Here is a 21,478-nt window from a genome sequence, read left to right as displayed (position 1 = left end):
ACCCTAGGATTAGCAACATTTGCCTTTCCTTTTCCTCTCTTATTTTTCTTTCTATTTTTTTCTCCTTTTTTCTTATCTTTTTTTCAGATTTTTTTGTCTTTTTCTTGTCTTAATCTTATGCCTAAACACCCATAATCTTGTATGCTAACCCATAAGGAGCACCCCAATATATAAGGAATGAAGGGGCATGGAACTCTTCCTTTAGCGCACACACATCTCCACATATAACCCTTAGACTTCCACATAATTAAGACATCACATGGAAACCAAGGCATATGGAGGAGACCAACAGAAGAAGGTCTCTTCTTCCCTTATCCAGAAGTCAAGGTGCCATGAGATGGCATGGGGAATAAGGTGTTTGCGTGAGAAACAAAGAGAACTAAATAAGGACTTCTTCTTTTTGCCAAAATAAATGGGGTGTTAACCAAATTAAATAGCATAAAAAAGCCTTCATACAGAAGGAATCCTCCTCTTCTACACCCACATATTTTCAAGAGCCATCTGATGGTGCATGGAATAATGCAACACTTGGGAAGATAAAGAAGGTTGTTAAGAGGAGTAGCCTAAAAAGACTCTTTCTTCTGGATGCCATTTATTATTGGCTTGTCATTTATTTTGGCATAGCATAATGGCATGGAGGAAGTTGGTTCTAGATGAAACACTTTCAAATGGATTAGTTAAACCAACTAGGAAACCTTAAGGTTTGAACCTAATCCTATTAGGTCAAGGCATCAGGCTTAGGATTAGCTCAAATATCTTTGAACTAAACTTAATTGAAAACTTGAGTTAATTCAATATGCTAGCATGTTAATTAAATACATAAGATTTACAATAAATCTAATTAGATTAGACTAAGATCAAATCTCTAATTTGTGTGATCCATTAGATTCCATATCTAGCCAATAGTGGATTCAGGCTCATGACCTGAACCAATTCGATTAGATTAGGTCAGTCCAAATACATCAATTAATCAGAATATTTTTTAATTAATTTTTAAATTAACTTTTTTTAATTTTTGTGAGTTGATAAGTCAAAATTGATATCTAACAACATATCATGATGATTCAGAAGACATAAAATTTGATAAAAATATCAAAAATACCCCTCCATGGTGAGTTACGAGTTACTATATAATTCAATCCTTCGATCACACAGCATCCCAGACAAGCTATGAGTCTGAAATCATATCAAGCTTAAATATCTATCTATATGTATCTCGATTTAATGATGATGATCCGATTAATGAATCATTAGAAATTCTTTCTAATATTTAGCTTGCTCTGGTCAGAGACTTCTTGAGTCATCATCCTATGAGATTACATAGGATGTTCTCTTCCTTTATAAGGAGTGATCGATTTTTTGTTGACCATTCACAACCTTCATACACACTTCACCAAATCCAAAACATCTCACACATATCTCAAATAGTCATGCTAGGGAATAAACTAAAGCATGGATCCACATACATAAGGTACCATGATAATCTCAGGTCTAAGGATCACTTGCACCACTCTCACTGGAGAACCATCTTTTGACATGCTAATAAGGCTCTATCAGATGCTCTCCATGTAGATCAGTTCAGTAAACTCATTCTCTAATGAGTACCTACATCCTTATATTAGTGTCATCACACAAGTGATTGTGAGATCAATCACCCTCTCCATTGAGCATACATAGGATGTATCAGTCTTACCGGCATCATCAATTTCTGACTCGATGATCCTATAACTATGAATATTTTAGATTAGGGCTATCAAAGTTTCAGATCTCATGATATGATCTCATTGTGGTCTTAAAATTATTGTCCTAATCTATGGGGTTCATCATAATCATAATTAAAATATAATATGATACAGCAAATGATGAAATAAGATACCTTATAAGTATAAAATAATCAATGTCATGCACATGAGTAGGAAGATAATACAGAATAGTCCCATCGCATCATCCATACGATTGACTTATAGGGTACTATTCTTTCAGGTGGATCATCATAGAGATGGTGATTAATTCGATAAGATTGATGCACGGATAACTTTTTTTTGATAGATAAGTCTCGAGTCTACAGTATAGGAACATTGGAGTAAGAGTATAGATGATTGTTAGAGAACAAGAGTATCAAGCATGATCAATAGGAGAGGTCACTTAGATGTCTACTCACTCATTAGTGACTTTCTTGATGCTATAGTAGTATGACTGATTCTTTGATCTACGGTGCCTCAGCTACTCATAATGATGTTGCTGTAGTTTGATAGTACATACACTGATCCTTAGCCATTCAGATTCTTGCAATACAGATTGGCAGTAGTAGGTTCATTGTAGGAGTAGAATGTACATCTAGATGGAATCTATCGATCTTAATAGATAAAAAGAAGTCCTATATTATTTATGATACTGAGCTCTAAAGACCATGGTAATGACAGTGTAAATAATAGAAAAGAGTTTATATAAGATTTCATAGTATGAACTCGAGTCGAATAAATCTTACATATAATAGATGATGGGGTTTGACGAGTTTTCATAACCTCCATATTGTCGAGACTCATGATAGAAGAACTGTATCACATGGTAACTACATCTAAAGGTTCAATATTTTTAATTTTTCTAGGTTGTCACTATATACTATTAGGTATCATTGGTAGATTATGAGACGAACGAGAACTATTTTGATAGTCAATAATTCTTATGTAGTGAGTTGGAATTGCTTCAATCCGTTGAAAGGAGTTTCTATGATATTTATGATAGAGATCATAATATATCTCACTACCAAATAGAATAGAAGCTATAGGATCATATATATAAGAGGTTCTGGCTGGTCGGATAGTTGAATTACGATTTTGAATTACAAAAAGATTCAATTATCAATATAATTGATAATTAGACTGATTTGTAAAAATTATGTGAGAGGACTTGTTAAGAGTTAGTAAGTTAAAGGAAGACTTATTTGTAATTATTATTATATTATTTGATTTGATCAAATAATTGAGGTTGAGTCCTAGTCAAATTAAATTAAGATTTAATTTGATTGGACTTGATATGAGTTTGAGTCAAATTGGGTTGGACTAAGTCAAAAAGTTTAATTTGGTTAGAGTCTTATGGAACTAAGACTCCTTTTGAATTGAGATTAGATCTCATAAGGTAACCCAAACTTGATTGGACTTGGACCAAGTGTTTGACTTGGTCCAAGCAAGTCTCACACCCCAAGAGGGATCATGCTATGTTTTCTTACAGTGGGATAAGATGTGCCAATATATTCACGTGAGAGAGGAGAGAGAGCGTCAAGGAATTTAATCTACAGAAGGACTCTCCTCTTTCAGATGGCACCTCATATAGGACTGCCTCATATGGTTTGTGCGTGGGATTTATTTTGGCACAAGAAAGGATGAGGCGCCTCTATCTTGAAGAGTCTAAATCCCTCCAAACTCTATCCAAAACCCTAGGGGCATTGGGATTAAAGGGTTGGTTAAAATCAGTGCCTCCTAATCTGATTTAGTTGTTGAACGACGAGAGAAAGAGATCTGAAAAGGATGGGAATTAGCGTAAAAGAATTCACGCATAAGAAAAAAGACTTTAGATGCTAGGGAGGGTGTGCGCACTTCTTATCTGATGCCTCCCTTTCTTCTGTGACATGTCCAAGGTGTTAGATGTTCTCAAGCCTCCCTTCTTTCTTCTCTAGGGTGTCCAAGGGTTTGGATTTTTTCTAGCTTCCACATCCCATCTCTTCTCCCATCTTCCTCCTTCAGTTCTTATTATTCTCTTGAGAAGAGAAAAAAGAGAAAATATTCAGCATCTAAGAAGCGATCTCTGTAAAGGAGCTAGCACCCTGATAAGATTGAGATCTCTTGATCAGATCAGTCTTGTGTGGATACCTGTAGAAGCTAGATGCGTGTGTGGCTTCAGAAGAATATTTAAGACATCCACGGATCATCAGATCACTATGAAGATCTATACATGCAAGGTGAAGATCAGATCTTTCTCTATTTTATAATTTCATATCTGAATCTCATCTTTCATATGAAGATCCTATTAAGTATTTTTGTAGATGAGATCTTATGCATGCCTCTTTGATTAAAAGTATTTTAATCTATATTATTTTCGCTGCATTCTTGTTTTAAAAATTTGCATGCATGAAAAACACTAGATCTTCTAACATCTGCACCATGAAGTACGATGGTGTAGCAATGCCAAGCTTGGGCCTAATCACCTCAAACTTTGCCAACCCTATGCTCGGTTGAAAACTTCATCTTCAAGTGATAAGTAGAGATCATAGCTCAAAGCATATTAAGTCCTGAACATCTAAGGATGGCATTGTAGGCTCACGATGCCCGAACTATGAGAAAGTCAACTTGGGTTATGGATCATCAGGGAGCTTTTCTAGCTATCACTGTGAGGGTAATAACTTTTTCAATAGGTACCACATCACTAGTGAATCCTACAAGGGGGAATCTAGTCGCCCCAATTGCTCAGGGATTATGCCCATTTGAGAGAAAGTATCGTAAAATAATATATCAATCGAACTTTTATTATCTACTAAGATGCAGCATACATCATAACTTGCAATGTTCATAAATACAACCACTGCATCATTATATGAGAATTGAATCCTTCAGCATCCTCTTCAGAGAAAGTGATTGCTTCCTTTGACTTCAGTCTTTTGGCGAAACTCCCTGGACCCATTCCTCCATGCCTCCCAGTGATTGTATTGATGATGCTTGCCACTGGCTGATTTTTCACGGGCTGATCTTGTTGGGGTTGCTCTTCATGCCAAGGTGCCCTTGGGGGCGCACAGGACCTTCCCTTATTCTATGGATGAAATAGTCCAACCTTCTTCGAATAAACTCCTCAATTTCGTCATGGAGCTGAATACAGTCTTCAGTATCATGATCGTGATTGTGATGATAGAGACAATATTTTCTTCAATCATAGTTCTTGGACCTCATTTTCGGCGACCTTGGGAGCTACTCCTAGATTTCCATGAGCACCTGAGCCCTTGAGGTATTTAGGGGGGTATAGTTAGTGAACCTCTCCTGTAGAGAGGTGTACCTTGGAGACAGGTGATGCTACCAAGGTGGGCTTTTGGGTCTTCGGGTCCGTGGTGGTGTCCAAGACCTTCGACGTTAAGGAGGGGTTCTAAACTGTGGGTGACTCCTAGCTAGACTTTTCAAGGCTATCAGCTATTTGGGGTCTTTACTTTCCTCAATTAGTGCTTCGGCCAAAGTTCTGTGCTTCTTGAAAGCTTCATCAGCTTGGGTATATTTCTCCACCCGATCCAGCATTTCCACAAAATCCCGTGGATACTTCTTCTCCAAAGAATAAAAGAGGGGATTCTTCTATAGTCCCTCCTTAAAAACAGTCATTGCGATCAACTGGTCTAGGTCACACACCTCCAGAATGGTTGTGTTAAAGCAGGCTATGTAGTCACGGACGAACTCTCCTTCCCTCTACTTGATACTAATCAGGGATTCAGATCGTCAATGCTATCTTTTACTGGTTGCAAAACGGGAGATAAATATTCGGCTCATCTGGTTGAATGAGTAGATAGAGTTGGCTTTCAAACTGGAGTACCAATCCCTGACTGCTTTTTCTAGGATAGAACGAAAAGCATGGCATAGGATTTCGTCACTTGCTCTGTGAAGGAGCATGAGGGCCTTAAAGCTCTCTAGATGATCAACTGGGTCAGTTGACCCATCATAGGTCTCTAATGAGGTGCCTTGAAGCCTGCGGGCAATGGTTCCCACATGATTTCTTCAGTAAAAGGTGGATCAGTGTGGAAACTGGCTTGGTCATTCTGCTTAGTGGCTTGGTGCTGCAAAGCTTCAATTTTGCGGTTAATCTCCTAAAACTTTCGATCCACATCAACATCGTGAACCATGCAAACTTTCGTACAATAAATTGGTGAGCAGCCTAGAGTGGAGCCTTTTTCGGAGTGGGGAGTGGGAGAGCGCCTCCTTTGCTCGAGACTTCAAGGTCGACTTAACCGTGTCTGTCTCCTCTAGTTTGGACTTCACATGGATGAGGTTGTGAGGTGGCTACTACACCGAATTCTGCTGTCGCATGGCATCCATGATGGCCGTCAATGCCTACATCTGTGCAACCAATGTGTTAAATTGATCAACATTTACCTCAACGGCCGGTGGTGGAGGTTGAGCAGATGCTTCTGGCCACTGGGTGGGAACATGATCCTTGTCCAGGTTCTCAATCGGACGGGATGCCACGATGGCGGAGCCTCTGGCAGTGGAGTGTCTTAAGGATGCTTTTCGTGGTGGCATTATTGTTGATGGCACGCTCCTTCCCAAAAAAATGAGCAAGTCCTTCCTCTAGCGCTAATCTTTTGCCGCTAAAATTCAGCTCTTAGTCGAGTTGATTGGAGTTGAGGAATAGACACATCCTTTAGGGAAGATGACTTATAAAATAAGTTCTAATCAGAGTTGACTCCGACGGAGATCTTCTGACGCTAAAATCAGATCTCAAAGAACAAATGAGAAGGAGAGTGCGAGGGACAGTGTGTGCGTACCTTGAGGATCCCTTTTTGACCTCTATTTATAGATAGAAGCGTGCGTTATTAGTGGGGCATTTTTTCTGGCCCATTCCAATCAGATCGGATGTAGCGTGCTGAGAATTAGGGGAGAGATTTTTAGAGTGTGGTAGTTATTACTACCTTATCCGCTTTGGAGCCCGTTGTTGTGCAGTGGCCGTTCGAATTTGAAATGAAAGCATGGGACTAGATCTAGCTAGCTTCGACTGAATGGAGGTAAGCGCCAATTGGGGAAGGCAATCGAGAGCTACATATATTATGGAAATAAGGATCGGTTGAGTACGAAATATACCTGCTACAAAAGTCAAGATCGGCTTAATCATGGGTAAGTATATTGTAGGGATGAAGACCAGCTAGATCCGATGTAACCCAACTAGAACTTCTTCGTGTCTTCAGCATAAAGATAATATTGCCCCCAACAAAAATAATAAAAAGTAATAGCCGTTATACAATTTCATGTTATTTAGAAGTGATGAAAATTATTGTAAAGACCGCTAGAACAACTATAATCTTATTTAAAACCACAGCAAAAATCAAAGAAAATCAGGTCAGGACTGCATTTTGAATGGCTAGCTCTATTCAAATTTCACAATTCATTTAATTGGCTTATGATAGATTCATTCGCTCTCGATACTTTCTGTTCATATAGGATGCTGAGCATTTATTTCACCTGCTAGTTTTCTTGGCGTCATGCCAGTCCAAGCCAGAATGAAAAAAAAAAAAAATACTGATATTTGGGAACTTTTACTTCTATAATTTTATTTATATAAAAATATTTTTTTAATAAAAAACAAAAAAAATATCCATTGTGGCAGGAAAAAATCTTTCGGCCCTCCTCGTTATCTTCAGCGTTCACCACAGCTCATGTTGGTGGCTGTCCAGTGCCAAGCAGTGCCCATTTATTTCTGTCGCACTTGGTTGCTTCACTCACACCACATCTCTCGCGCGATGGCGGCGTCGTTGCTGCCTTTCCGTTCCTGCTGCTCGCCTCCCGCCTTCGCTACGTCACCCTCCGGCAGGGGTATGTTTATGACTTATAACCGATTCGATTGTCGACCCTAAAAAAAAAAATATTATATGCAATTGTTGCGTTTCCTCAAACCGGTCTTGTAGAATTGTTGCTCAACTCATATTATTTTCTCAATTTAGGGGTTTAATATTGAACCGATCGTGATAGTTTTTCTACGTACACACCTTTTTTGAATTTGCTTCTCTTTAATATTGATGTTAAAGAAGATGCTCATAGTTCGTATAATTTGCTGGCAACAACCAATGGCACATAACAGAGTTGTCGTCCTGTGAAGCTGTTAATTATGTCAGCGCTTACTTTCCAAGAAATCGCCGAAAGCAAAGGTTTTGTCGCACAGTCCGTAAAGTTAGTGCTGTTGCAGTGCCTTCCACGGAGGAACTCAAAGAGTAAGCGTTCTTAATCACGTTTGTATCTTCTAGCTTTTAATTGTATTTTTTAAATTAGATGAGGTAATTAGATGTATAAATTCTTTTCTGTTTTCTTGTTAACGTCAGTGTAACATCGCTCCGTTGTTTATTTTTTTATTCCTCTCTTCAATTAATCTTTTGGGCCAATCCATTGTGTAATGTGCGGTTATTGTTTCTAGATTGTTATATGCACTTCTATCTAAGCAAGAGAGAAGTACAAAGCATATTTATATTGGAAGTTTTGGGGGCTCTGAATTTGATGCTCACTCTTCACTTATATGTGGAATTTTATTTAAAAAAAAAAAAAACACATCAGAATGGGTTGCTAGCATGAGAATAGATTATATTCTGCTGAATAGACCATCTAGGCAACATGATATATGATGTAGACTTGCGAGCAACTGTTAACTCAGTCAATTGGCACCACTCACCTAGGAGTTTGCCCTTGGGAGGGTCCAGGGTTCCAAACCCTGGTGGTGGCACAATGACCACCCTATTGCTCCATTTTTTTTTTTTTTTGTAAGAACATGATGTAAAACTAAGAAACATAATTAGCAACAACATTAGATGATGTGTTGGTGTTGCACAGTTGAGGATGGAGTAGGGGATATTAGATGGTATGGGCATGTTTGATAAAATTCAGAGGAGGATCAATGTGGAAAGAAGCTTCGGTTTGAGTGACAATCTTTAAGATTCATGAAGGAAGAGATAAAGATAGATGTGATTAGCAGGAAGTGGTAGCATCATCAAAGGACAATGAGTAGTGATGTTGGTATCATAAGGCCAACTTGTTGCATTAATGATTATGATAGCATGAAAACCTATCTTCATACAAGTAACAAGACGATGAAGTCATCACTAGCACAACCACTAACATTAAGCGATTGTTTAATGAATTTATATAGTAGCATAAACTGAAATCACCTTAAAAGTTGAGTTCCAGAGCATTTTTGGTATGTCAAATCAGATCCTAGAACAATTTCAGTTTTACCTTCACTTTAATTTGAGAATGCATAAGGATCATTTCTTTTTGGTTATGTTGAGTTGCTGTAGCAAAAATGCTTATAGCTTTTGGTTCTTATTTGTTGACTGTTTTCCTTCTGATTTCTTTATATCATTTCAAACTATGTAGCATTAACTTTGTGAACTCAGGTACTCTCTGCCTACTTGGTCTGAATTTGAACTAGGAATGGCTCCTGTGTTCTGGAAAACCATGAACGGCCTTCCTCCTACTTCTGTATGTTTGGAATTCAATTCATTATCAGTGTCTCTGGAACTTTATTTTGACCCACTAAGAATTCACTTCAAGCTTTGACAGGGAGAAACTTTAACACTCTTCTACAATCCTGCTGCAACGAATTTTTTTCCAAATGATGAATATGGGATTGCATTTAATGGTAAGTTTATCACTCAAAGTGGTTGCTTCAATTGTAATTGTCATAAAATTTCTAGATTCCACATGAAGACTTTAAAAGCCTACAGGTGGATTTAATCAGCCTATCATGTGTGGTGGTGAGCCGAGAGTAATGACGAGGAAAAATCGTGGGAAAGCTGACCCTCCAATTTTTACTATCAAGATACGTGTTCCTAAACATGGTTTGTATGTTTTCTTAAATATTTTGTAGTTCTCTAGTAATATGCTGGCATATGAATAATATCTTATAACTGTGTTTAGTTTCAAAATTGTACAGCTGTTAGCCTGATTTTTTCGTTCACAAATGGAGTTGACTGGGATGGTCCATACAGACTGCAGTTTCAAGTTTTAAAGATGTGGCAGAACAAACCAATAAGCTTTTTCAATGAGGTAAATTGTTGCTTCACACTTCCTGTGTAATGTTTATTGAATAGTTTTACTGTTGTCACACACATAAAAGGAAAAGGAAAAAGGAACCTAGAAAAAGTAAAAAAAAAGTAACTGTACAGTTCAGCCTGAGCAAAATTTTCTATCATAATTAGAACTCAAATCTATAGTTCTTGCAGTTCATTTTAGTCTTTGGAAATTGCAAGTAAAGAGATAAGTTTGTTTTCAGGTTAAGGATGATTTATTGTGCACAGTCTTAGTATCCAATTGATGCTATGCTTGAATATGGAAGCGAACAGGACCTGCTTTATGCATAATTTATGTTTTTGTTGACTAAACTAGTCCATGCAGTTAACATGATATGGATCGGATCTCACCATTAAGATTTCTTCAATCAACCATGATTTGTTAGAAACTGTAGCTCAGCTTCTTTTGCTTCAGTTAAAATCAATAGCAATTCACAATTCACCAAGTGATTAAAATTAAAAAGAAAAGTAAATTCCCAAAGAAAGGGATCAAGGAAATTAAGTGGAGTCACTTTGCTTTATTCGAATTCATACATCTTAGGCAACATGCTTGAAATGAACCTTCAATCAAGAAATATCTAACTTATCCTACTCCCAGTATAAAAGGCCAAGAGAGCCTTATCTGATGTTGATGTTGATAAAGAAACTGTGCATGTGTGCGCTATGCCTATATATGTTTGACCCTTTGAAAGAATCTTTCAATATTTGTAACAGAAAAGTTGATTATTTCATCCTACATTAACTACCTTTGCGTTGCCACCTGTAGCAATAACTACCTCATTGTTGGTGCTACCAAGATTTTAAGTTCTGGTGGGACTGGGGGGAGGGGGGTGTGTCCTAGCCATCTTATCCTGTTTCCTCCCTCCTCCCTCCCTCCCTCTATTTCCTTCTCCCTCTCTACGTCCTTCACCTGTTTCTCAATTTTAATACTGAAATCATTCCGGTCTGCCGCCAGACAGCTCGGTATGCCTTGAACTATATGTTTTGAAATAGTTTTGCCAATGCTACCTTGGGTGCTACCATCCATAACTTCTTTCTGTAAACTCTGTTGGGTCACCTCCAAAATTTAAGCTTTTATGAAAAAGATGCTAGAGATCAACAGCCATATCACTGCTTAGTTTATGGTCCTATTCAAAAGTTTGTGACTGGTTGACAGCACCTGGGACACTGACTAACACCAACTTTTCATGTGCTACATTTATCCTCGACTGCCATGCTGGATCAATGAACTGATGGTGAATGAATGGGTGATTTTTAGCAGTACTTTTTTCATGGGTAGTTGGCTATATCTGCATAAGTATCATGGTTAAACTCCTTAAATGCCACATGTCATTCAGATTACTCAGTGATCAAAACACAGTTTGACTGATTGACTGCCAGTTTAATACCTCCTTCCTCTTCATATTTTTTAATTGCACGCGTGCGTGCGCGCGTGCATGTGAGAGAGAGAGAGTATTTTTCATGAGGATTAACATTTTTTCCACAAATTGATAGGTAATTGATGAGTATGTCAAAATCTGTGGATGAATGATATGTGAATATACCCTAGTTTTCCCCCAATCTTTCCCTCAATGGGTGCAGAGGTGATTGTCTACTTATCATCACTGCTAAAGTAATTTTACCTGCACCCTCACTATGTTCTGTATCAATAGACTGACCATAGAATCTAAGTAGCCTCTGATGATGGTAGAAATTATTATGCTTATGTTGGCAACTACAGTAGAAAACATGGTTCATTGTGCATCCTTGCACTGAAAGGGCTGAACTCACCATAAAGTTCACACTAAAACACTCTGTACCAACTCTCTGTTTCATTTTATCTAATGTGAAGACGTCACATTGAAGCAAAAATTGCAATTTGATCTGCCATTATGTTCCTTTCATAGAATCATCCCATGGTCCTGTCTGCTCATGAATGGAGTCATGACCGAGTGAAATCCATGTATGACACCATATATAGGCAGATGGAATGTTTTGAAAATAATGCATACACAGGTAGAGTTGCATAAAAAAATCTAGTGTAAGATGACATTGTCCACCACCAATATGTTGAAGTACAATCTTTTGTCATCAATTAAAATTTTGTCCCTTCATTGTTTTTCATTCTTTTTTAACTGTACATTCATTCATTCATTACTTTTAAATAAGCATGATTCTCTGAAATCTTAGTTTTTTTATTTTGGGGTAGTAAATTGCATTATGTATCATATTTGTTGTTGTGTCAGTTTGATGACATTTGATGCTTTTGGGTTATTGATTTAATGTTATGACTTTAAATATTCTTGTAGATTGCTTGCAAGGAACCATAGAGCCTCTTTGATCCACAGTAGTTTCACAGAATTTGCTGATTGTTTGATAAGTTTTTTTTTTTTCCAAAAAGCAGTTCCTTTTTCAGTTCTATCTGCACGTCTTTTATCTGGTATTGTACGAAAACTGCCTTTGATGTGATAATGGTATAGAAATTATGTTGGTAATATGCTCTGCCATAGACATTTCTTTATTTACTTTCATTCCAGCAGACTGTCCACAATGATGTAATGGTAGGGAAAGTCCCTCTCTCTGTTTTGGTGGTTGTTGTGCTATCGCTGTTGACAGATGGAAGGGCATTCTAATATATTCCTTCTCAAATTTACAGCATGATAGTAGTGAAAATTTTTTATATCACTGGCAATCAAATTGTCACAAGGACATCCAAGCATCCCTTAGTCCATTGACAGCTAAAAACACTGCATAACATGCTTATAGCTTAAAAAATCTTAACTAATTTGTAAACCAGCACAACTTAGAGGGTAATATAAATTAAATAAAGAACTGCTGGACACAGACGGTAATGTAGATTGAAATACAAGCTTGCTTAACATAGATGGTGAAGAAAACTTGTTTGAAAGGATTCAGAGAATACCATCAAATTCATTATGCTACAGAATAATCTACCTGGAAGAACTTCTATGGTAGGTGATATTTTTCATGGGGCTTGTCCGGATGGTTCAAATAGCGCCGCTAATTGAGGCCATGTTCACTTACTGTCAAGCTTGTAGCACACATGCCTTCCAGTTGGCATGTTAGATTTTTCTATATATGCTATTTGATAAAAAGAGGAGTTTTGTGCGGTAACATATCGATAATTAAAGAGTCGTCAATATATGCATGCAGGGTCTAGCAGAAGAATTGAGTGCAGAAGGTGCCTGTGACAGAGCAATCTTTCCAGATTCAAACAATGTGATTGCAAGTTGTGCAATTGGCCACTTGTACTCTGAGGGAGTAAGACAATTCCTTCTTTTCATCGTATGCAAGAATCTGGAGGATAAAAAAAAAAAAAAGAAAAGGAATGATGGAGTAGGGACATTATCCTCACAAATGGATGCTGACCCCATTCTTTTACAGGGAAATCGCTGCAAGTTGAACCTTGTCCCGGGCTGCATGGATCCAAGCTCCCCATTGTTCGATCCTTTAGCAAATGTGGATGATGGGTCTTGTTCATTGGACTCTGATTCAGAAGAATAATATTGTCCACTGATAGTCAACAGTTCCTGGTAAGAACTGTGATTGAGAAGTGAATATTTGAGGTCTGCTCAAGATGTATATACCAATTATGCTTGGACGCTACATTGTTTATGCTGCAGCTTTGGTTCCCTCAACACAGTTGAGAATCTCTCTCTCTCTCTCTCTCTCTCTCTCTTTAAGGGTAGATGCTCTTGATTTTAAACTTGATGTTATGCTGCTTCCTCCTCATTGCAAGCTAAATTGGTTGGTACAAGTCTGAAAGGGAAAACACTGATTTTCTGATCCATTGATTTTGAAAGTAGCGAGTAGTGGTTCTGGTACTTGCCCACCGCATTCTCTCAAATTTTCCGGCAAGAATGTTAAACAGGAAGCCAGATGATTAGCTGAGAGAGTGCGATGATAAAGCTGCATCTCTTGCTAGAGCTATTGATCTTGCCGTCTCAACTTAGTCACGGTGTTCTGAGTGGAGGTTGGTGGTGTATAAGCGGTTGTATTTCTAGCCTCATGTTAAGAATTTTATTTATATATGAGGCAAAAGCGAAATAGCGTTTGAAAATTACAGACTAGCAACTCAAGGTGCTATGGATACTTAATTAAGGCAAAACTGGAGCATAATAATTGTTGCATTAACTTGCAAAATTTTTGGAAGATAAAGCTAGCTTGAAAAGCCACATGTTTTCATTAGTAGAGATGGTGAAAAGTAACTATCACCCTTATACTATGCTCTACTAGTCGTATTATGATACTTTTTACAGAACTTATTGCTTCCGGTTTCATGTTAACTTTCACCTTTACTTCCTTATGATGCTAGATTATAATGTTGATATGTTTCATCAAATGGATTATTTTCATGTGCCTCCCTAATTTCCTATTTGCCTTTCTCTAATTGTAGATTTGTGCACTCTGTATTTCTCACCTTCGATCTCTACCCTTGCTGGATGTATTTATTTGGGTCTTTCCTTGTCTCGTCCAACCACACAATGCAGTGAAGTACTTGGCCTTCACATGTCCCTTTGTGAAACAGAATCTCCGGCGCTTGATACTTTGGTCAATCTATTATTTTGTAACCTCATACCAAAAAAAAAAAAATCTACCTTTTATATGACTGGAGCAATGTTTGTTGCATTATTGGAACTCTACCATCCCAATATGCACCTAGTTCGGCAAACTCACTAGTATGATTTTCTTACCAAGAGGGAGCAACCTTGCATTGAGAAATATGCGCTGAAACCCTTCTTCCATTCCCATCCAAAGATGTTCTTACTCTAACCTCTTATATTGTTTCCATCACTGTATCTTCATAGGGTACATTCTCCTTTGGCATTTTTATTTGTAATTATTTTATGCTTTTTTGCATATATGCTAGCATCTCTCACTATTTTCCCCAAGCTGATGCAGTTAGCTCTACCTTTAAGCATCTAGCATGTATTCCTTGGGCGAAGTTTAGGCTCAAGGATCATCATAATGTCGTCTCATCGTTGTTTTGATCCTTCAGTTCAATGCTTGTTTTCTAATTATGTCACCTTCTGAAGGAGTCCCTCAGTACTCGGCTTGTGCTAAACCTCTCCTTGAATCTACAGGAGCATGACACCTTGCCTAGCCTGTCTAGTACTTCAAAGTCCTTTCCCATCGCCTTTCCACTGCTACCCTTGTTCTCTCCTTTCTGAGCTTTCCTTTCACTGTAACTCTTGGATGCATCCTTCAAGCAAACTCTCTTTATACTTTCTTCCTCTTGTCTTCTTTTAGGCATCACCTAGTATATTCATTTTCTAGATATTCTTCATCAAAGTTCTTCTGTATCTGATGCGCTCTCTCATTTCTTCAGGAATTCACATGTCCCTTCTTGCTTAGATGATGATCTGACTATCTGATATTGCAATAATTCTAAGCACACTACTTATCACTGCAATCAAGGGGGTTGTGTCCTATGCAATTTGACTACCTTTCAGTTGATATGCCGGAATAAAATTCCTTCAGGAACCAAATCCAGAATCAAGACTATTGAAGTCTGAGAACCCTGCTTTTTGGGTCTCAAGAATGCATTTTTCTTTTCCTGGAGGATGCTAGAATAATCTAATGGGTTATGGTAACAGAAGAGAAGAAAGTACTAGATTCATTATAAATTTTACTGCCTTGGAATTGCCGATACAGCCTTTATACTTCAGATGAAAGAGGAGGACACAAAATTTGCAATATTTGTTTTTTTCATCGATGAAGATTTGCAAGTCCTGGAATCTTTTATATTACATTGTTTTCAAAGAGCATATGTAGATGTTGAGAGAAATTTTACATCTTAATTTTCTTTTATTTGTTGACGAAGAAGAATTAGCTAACTCACATAAGTAGGCAATATCTCTATATATGCAAGTCTGATGTGAAATTCTGCATGCATAGAGTTAAATAAGCATCTCGTCATACAAGACTTGAGGGGTTGGATTTTTTTCTCTGTCGTTTTTGGAACTATTCCTTCTACCTGGAATTGAATCTTCAAAACCTTTTGATATGGTTTGTGATCTGCAAGACGGTTCCGAGGATGCTACCGAAAAAGTTACTTTTGTTTGAGAGCTGCTTATTGACAGCAGATCTGTGCTTGTTTCTTGCTCGCCTATCAATTCATTTGATGTTGGTAAGCTACTAACTGAAGAGCGTGCTGGAGAAAAATCTTCAATTATGTTAATTGTTTCTCCATCTACTATGCATTTTAACGCATGCTCGACCTGTCATGGATCCAAAAAGATGACATTTAGAGGTTCATTCAGTTGAGAATTTTGAACTCTTGACTAGTAAATTTTGTCTAAATTGGAATTCTTTTGAGGAAACTTTCTTCAATAGATTTTGTCAACCCAAATTGAATGTCAATCCTCTCCTGAATTATTTTCTTCATACTGTCCCCTGAATTGTTTATAAACTCATATTATTGCCTTTCTAAGTCAGTGACTCCTATCTGCTTCGTATTCTATAGCAAGCTGTAACATAAGAGTCAATAACTTGTTTGCACCATAAGACATGGCGGACTAAAGTTATACTGACTACGATTTGATTATGTTTCAGAGTATTTGGATGATAAAAATTTGCATTTTCTGTTTTTATAGCTACTTGCTTAGAAGCATCCTTGGTGTTTAATTCACATACACATTATGAAAACATGTTGCTGGATCATGGTGTGTCTGCAAACTCCCGGTGCTATTTGTCTTAATTAATTAGAAAGGAGTCCTACTGGTTGCTATTCAACTAGTCTCACTGGATATGTAAGAATTTGCAAGGAAGAAATTTGTTGATGGCAATATAACCGTGAAAGGAATCAAATATAGGGGTGTGAAGAAGATGTGCCTTTTTTCTCATTATGATTTTTGATGTTAGGATAGGTACTTTCTAATATCATTTCTTTACACAACATGCTAGGAATTGAACAAACAAATAACCTAAATGAATAGGTAGCTTGGTGATTGTTTAGGGTTCGAATCTGATAATACACTGACCACGTGTGGGAAGGCCTCTCACATTGGCATTTACTGAAGAAAGGTCTGGGTCCCCTATACAACTTCCCTAGCAGGTGCTTCTATTTTCATGTCAAGGAAGATATGGCTTATATGTTTGCTGCTACATTGCTTCATGATATGATTTCAGTAGTCACTCCACCTTAATTTATAAGGATGCATTTGGTTAGTCATTAAAAAAATATTTTTTTTGTCTTTTGATTTTTAAAAAATAAAAATCAAAAGACAATGTTTGATAACACAATGAAAAACAAAAATCAAAATAATTATTTTATATATAAAATAAAAATTTTTTGCTTCCTAAAATTTGTTTTTCTGTTTTTTTTGCTTTCACACATTTAAAATGTCAAACTAAAAAATAAAGAGCCCGAACCCTTCTCTCTGGTTGAGCTCTTCACCTCCCCATTCCCTTCTCCCTCTCTGCCTAAACTCTTCTCCCTCGTCGAACTCTTCACCTGCCGTCTCCAAACGTTATATTTTGCTTTATAGCAATGTAATTACCAAACATATTTTTTACTTTTTTGTTTTTACTCAACAACAAAAATAAAAAATAAAAAATAAATATTTTTTAAAAATCAAAAAGTGTAATCAAATGCGACCTTAATTTATTTCACGCTGCTTTAGTCAATATTGTTATGTAATGCTTATGGTTAAACTTAACAATAACTGGGTCTCAAAATGCTACAGTATGAAACTATGAATAATATAGTAAGTATTTCATCTTTGCGAGACAAATTAAATAAAGAGTTATAAAGCGCATGTGGTACAAGGTTTATTGCCTTATTAATGGCAAGATTATGAGATGTCCTCAAGCATCTTATAGATTGAGGAAACGAGTAAATTACATGTTTGCATTTTTGAAAATTACAAATGTAATCTAATGCTCAGAAAAGAATGCTCAAACATGTGTTGCAAAACATTGTTAATGGTCGGAGTGCAGGTCTCTTGGAGTTTTGTCTGGCTCGTGGAACTTAGCATTTTTTTTTCTTTTTTTAAAATTGGTTCATAACTAGTCAAAATAAAACTTCTATTAAAGAAGATGATGTTTGCAGTTGGTAATTCAAGCACTGTGACTTTGAGGTTCATAAGGCCTAGATGGGGTGCAATTAGTAACAAGATAAAGATCATAGATTCTGGTCAAGAAGTTTTGTTAAATTATGATCTTAACATTTGAGGATGAAAATAGAATCAGTACCACTCATAAGACCTAGATGCCACTAGAAATGGAATGATCAGTGTCAGAACTGTGACATTAAAATTATACAGCTTAACCAAAATAATTTTATTTCTAGAGTGAGGCTTATAGAAGCAAGGTGACTTTTGTTGAGGCTTTAGGTGTCCCTCCAGCGGGAAAAGTTATCACTGTGAAGCAGTTGATCAGGTATATCCTGTAGCATGATGTCTGTCTATTTGTAGGAATAGATTAAAGAACTGGTCCAAATAGAAGCAATGTGATTATTGAATTGCAGTGTGAGACGGTCATGTATTAGCATGCACGTTGACCTAATGGGAGATGATTCACTAAGGAAGGTTCCATGATTAAATTCTTGGTGGTCTATATGAGATTTCAAACCTCTCTTATAGTGGATTATATACCAACTTCGCTCGCTCCAGCAAATACTATCCTTTCTACTTCTGGTATCACTTCAATTTTTGATAACAATTCTTCAGGAGCAGATGTACAATTTTTTTTTTTTTTTAAATTGTGCTGTTTGATCATTTAACTAAAACTATGTGGTAATCAAAAGAAAATTCTGCATCTATTGATGTGAATTTTATTTCTTTACCTTTTCCATGGATGGCCTATCATCAGGATCCTTACTAAGACACTTGTCAGCCACAATGACCATCCAGAAAAGTTGATGAACATCATGACATTCGATAATTCTTTCATCAATCAGTTCTGGATACTTTCTTTCCTTTAAAAGTGGTCTGGCCTGTAAAAGAACAAAAGAAAACTGTGCTGAAGGAAGAAACAGTGAGATGATCAAAGAAAGAGTGCTATTGCTTAACCTTACCCATCCCACGAGACTTTTCTCTTGAAGAGTCTTGTCCAGAGGAGTCCGTCCGGTGATTAGCTCTAGTAGAACTACTCCAAAGGAATAAACATCAGTCTTTGTTGAGACCCTACCTCTTTCTGCATATTCTGGTGCCAGGTATCCAAATGTTCCCACTACCTTATTTTCTGATAAGTGATCAGACTCATCCTGTTGTGTTCTTGCCAGCCCAAAATCTCCTAACTTGTATGTTCGACAGGGAAATGGGATTCAGCCTATAACTTTATCATTTCAAACTTCAAATTAACACGAAAATATTCATGTTTAAGAATAGCAATCCAGTACCAGAGGTTTATATTCATGGTTTATAAGAATGTTGTTGGGCCTCATGTCTCTATGAATTATGTTGTTTTGATGCAGATAATTTAAGCCTTTAGCAGCTCCAAGTGCTATATTCATCCTGTGTTTCCAACTCAAGACATTTGGACTGTGCTCTGCCATCATTCAATAAATGGTTAAGAAATTATATCTCAATTGTCCTGTTGTTGGATGAACAAGAAGTAGCTAAATTCTAGTTTCATTCCATCATGTATGAAGCAAAAGTAGAGTTAGGTGTGGCCTTGAGAGATAAGGCTTTTCTAGTCTACGAAGAAGAAAGGTCATACAGATAGAATAAAAATAGTATGAGAAGCAATTTTGCCTAATAAAAATTGATAAAATAAAGTTTTTCAAGTACAAAGACCCTTTAAAACTGTAATTTTGGTATCCTCTGCCTCTTCATAATTGACAAGTCCACAAAGAATTCTGGGACGGCTGTTTATGAGATCCTGAAAAATTTTCATGAGCATTTATTATCCGTGACTAAGCCAATAACAATCCTTTTCCCTCTTTCCAAATCATGTATCATTTTCAGGACATTGTGGACAGACAAAGTTTTACCGATAAATTTGAATGGAGGTAAATGATGCGATAAGATGAAATAATTGAAGATATACTACTTGGCTGTTGCATATGTCCAATGCCACAGGAGGGCCTGTAGTGGCATACCTTCCAGTATCTTATTACGAATATGTCTTTGCTTGCAATGATCTTTGTAATGTCATGGAGATGAACTCTGTAATTCTTTGATGCCTTTTATTTCTTCCTAAATAAAGAAACATCTAGATTTGTAGTTAAGTTTGTCTTGTCATTGCTTCATGATTCGCAAGTTAGTGAAGGCCACATAGTGTAGGAAGTTCCTGATGTCAAATGTTCAGTTGGTTAACTGGTTTTGTTGTTCTTTCTATTTGTGCTTCATAAACCCAGAGGCAGCAGTTCATGCATTTTGAAGGGCCATAGTGTTGAAGAAATTCCAACTGCAGGTGCTACCTTGGTATGTGGCTGTCAAAAGGACCGCTTAATATTCCTTAATGCAGCTACATAATTTCATAACCTTAATGCAGCTACATAATTTCATAAAACAACCCAAACAAACACTGGTGCAGCAGATTAAGAATCTTACATCGGTAGTTCTTTTAAATTTCGATTAGAATTCTTGTCTGAAATAAATTTTAAGTGTATTGAACTATCAATTAAGGCAAAAATTCTCTTATGGGCTCTATCAATGTCTGGGTATGGTACCAGTCCGATATATGGATGATACTATGGTAGAATTGTAAGTTGGAGGAAATTTCCATATGACGGTTGAGTTTGAGTTTTCAACAACATCCATATACAGGATTCGGAGAATCCAGTGAGAGGTGATTGCTGATATTTCAAGAATCCAGAAATTTAGCAATCAACCTCTTCCCCTAAAGTATCAAAGGGTTCAAATTGATCTCCCACCTATCTTCAGGATATCCTATATATAATGCAGTCATTCAAAAATCACTGACTGTCAGTTACTCTAAAGAAAGTTATCCTAGTTTGATATATAAGATGAGTTCACAGAGACTCAGAAGCATTCTTTATTTTACTCTAAATGATATGATGTCCCGGTCTGAAATAATGGGAAAATCCATCTAGTTGTTAAGTTTGACTTATCTTGTCACTCTAGCATCTTTTGCTCTTAATTTTCATTAGTCATATTTGTCCATTCGAGAACAGCATTTTTCTCTCTATATATCAGCCTAGTATATACATTATTAAAGCAATATATCAGTTCTAATTGTTCTTCACAAACCTTTGCAGTTTATATGGTATTTAGTCCTAGAGTTTAAATCCTTTAAATATGACTTGATTGGTGAATATCAATTCTTACCTTTTGTTTAATCTGAAATATAAATTTCTAAAGTCATGTTGGTAGGACAGTAATTTCAGCAAGATCACTCTTTAGAGATTATCTTTGAGTAATTTGTGCATTTGACTGCCTAAACCAGTTAAATAGCTACATCAACTACCAAACCCTACCAGATTGTATCAAGGGTGTAAAGCCCCTAAGGCTGCTTAATTGCTTTGGCCATGTGAAAAAATCCATATATGTGTGAGGTAGAATGTCCAATCATTGTCTTGTTGCCTGCATAACTATATAATTAACTGTTTAACAGTGCAGGTTCTGGTATTCTACCACCCTTGGATTAAATCATGTCATGATGCACCCAAGCTGATGATATTAAAGTTGGTATGATACTCTACAGATTATGGATTTCTAGATCCACCAACAATTCATTGCATGGGGCGTTTGATGTTTGTGTAGAATAGAT

General features: G+C 36.8%; 1 protein-coding gene across 2 annotated transcripts; it reads left to right on the top strand.

Annotated features, from left to right (window-relative positions):
• The first annotated feature begins 7,396 nt into the window (after positions 1–7,396).
• On the top strand, positions 7,397–13,437 carry LOC105035656 (protein POST-ILLUMINATION CHLOROPHYLL FLUORESCENCE INCREASE, chloroplastic). 2 transcript variants are annotated; one of them, XM_010911290.3, is made up of 8 exons: positions 7,397–7,556; positions 7,822–7,951; positions 9,125–9,209; positions 9,291–9,369; positions 9,455–9,568; positions 9,664–9,776; positions 12,953–13,060; positions 13,184–13,437. In XM_010911290.3, exons 1-8 carry the CDS (start codon positions 7,400–7,402, stop codon positions 13,301–13,303), a joined length of 906 nt encoding a protein of 301 aa, XP_010909592.1. In that variant the 5' UTR covers positions 7,397–7,399; the 3' UTR covers positions 13,304–13,437. The 2 variants fall into 2 exon arrangements, with proteins under 2 accessions (XP_010909592.1, XP_010909593.2); XM_010911291.4 differs by having other exon boundaries at positions 7,408–7,556; positions 7,840–7,951.
• Positions 13,438–21,478: the final 8,041 nt, after the last annotated feature.

Source organism: Elaeis guineensis, chromosome 1 (genome assembly GCF_000442705.2).
Source record: "Elaeis guineensis isolate ETL-2024a chromosome 1, EG11, whole genome shotgun sequence".
NCBI lineage: Eukaryota > Viridiplantae > Streptophyta > Magnoliopsida > Arecales > Arecaceae > Elaeis > Elaeis guineensis.
This window is presented reverse-complemented; position numbering and strand designations above follow the sequence as displayed.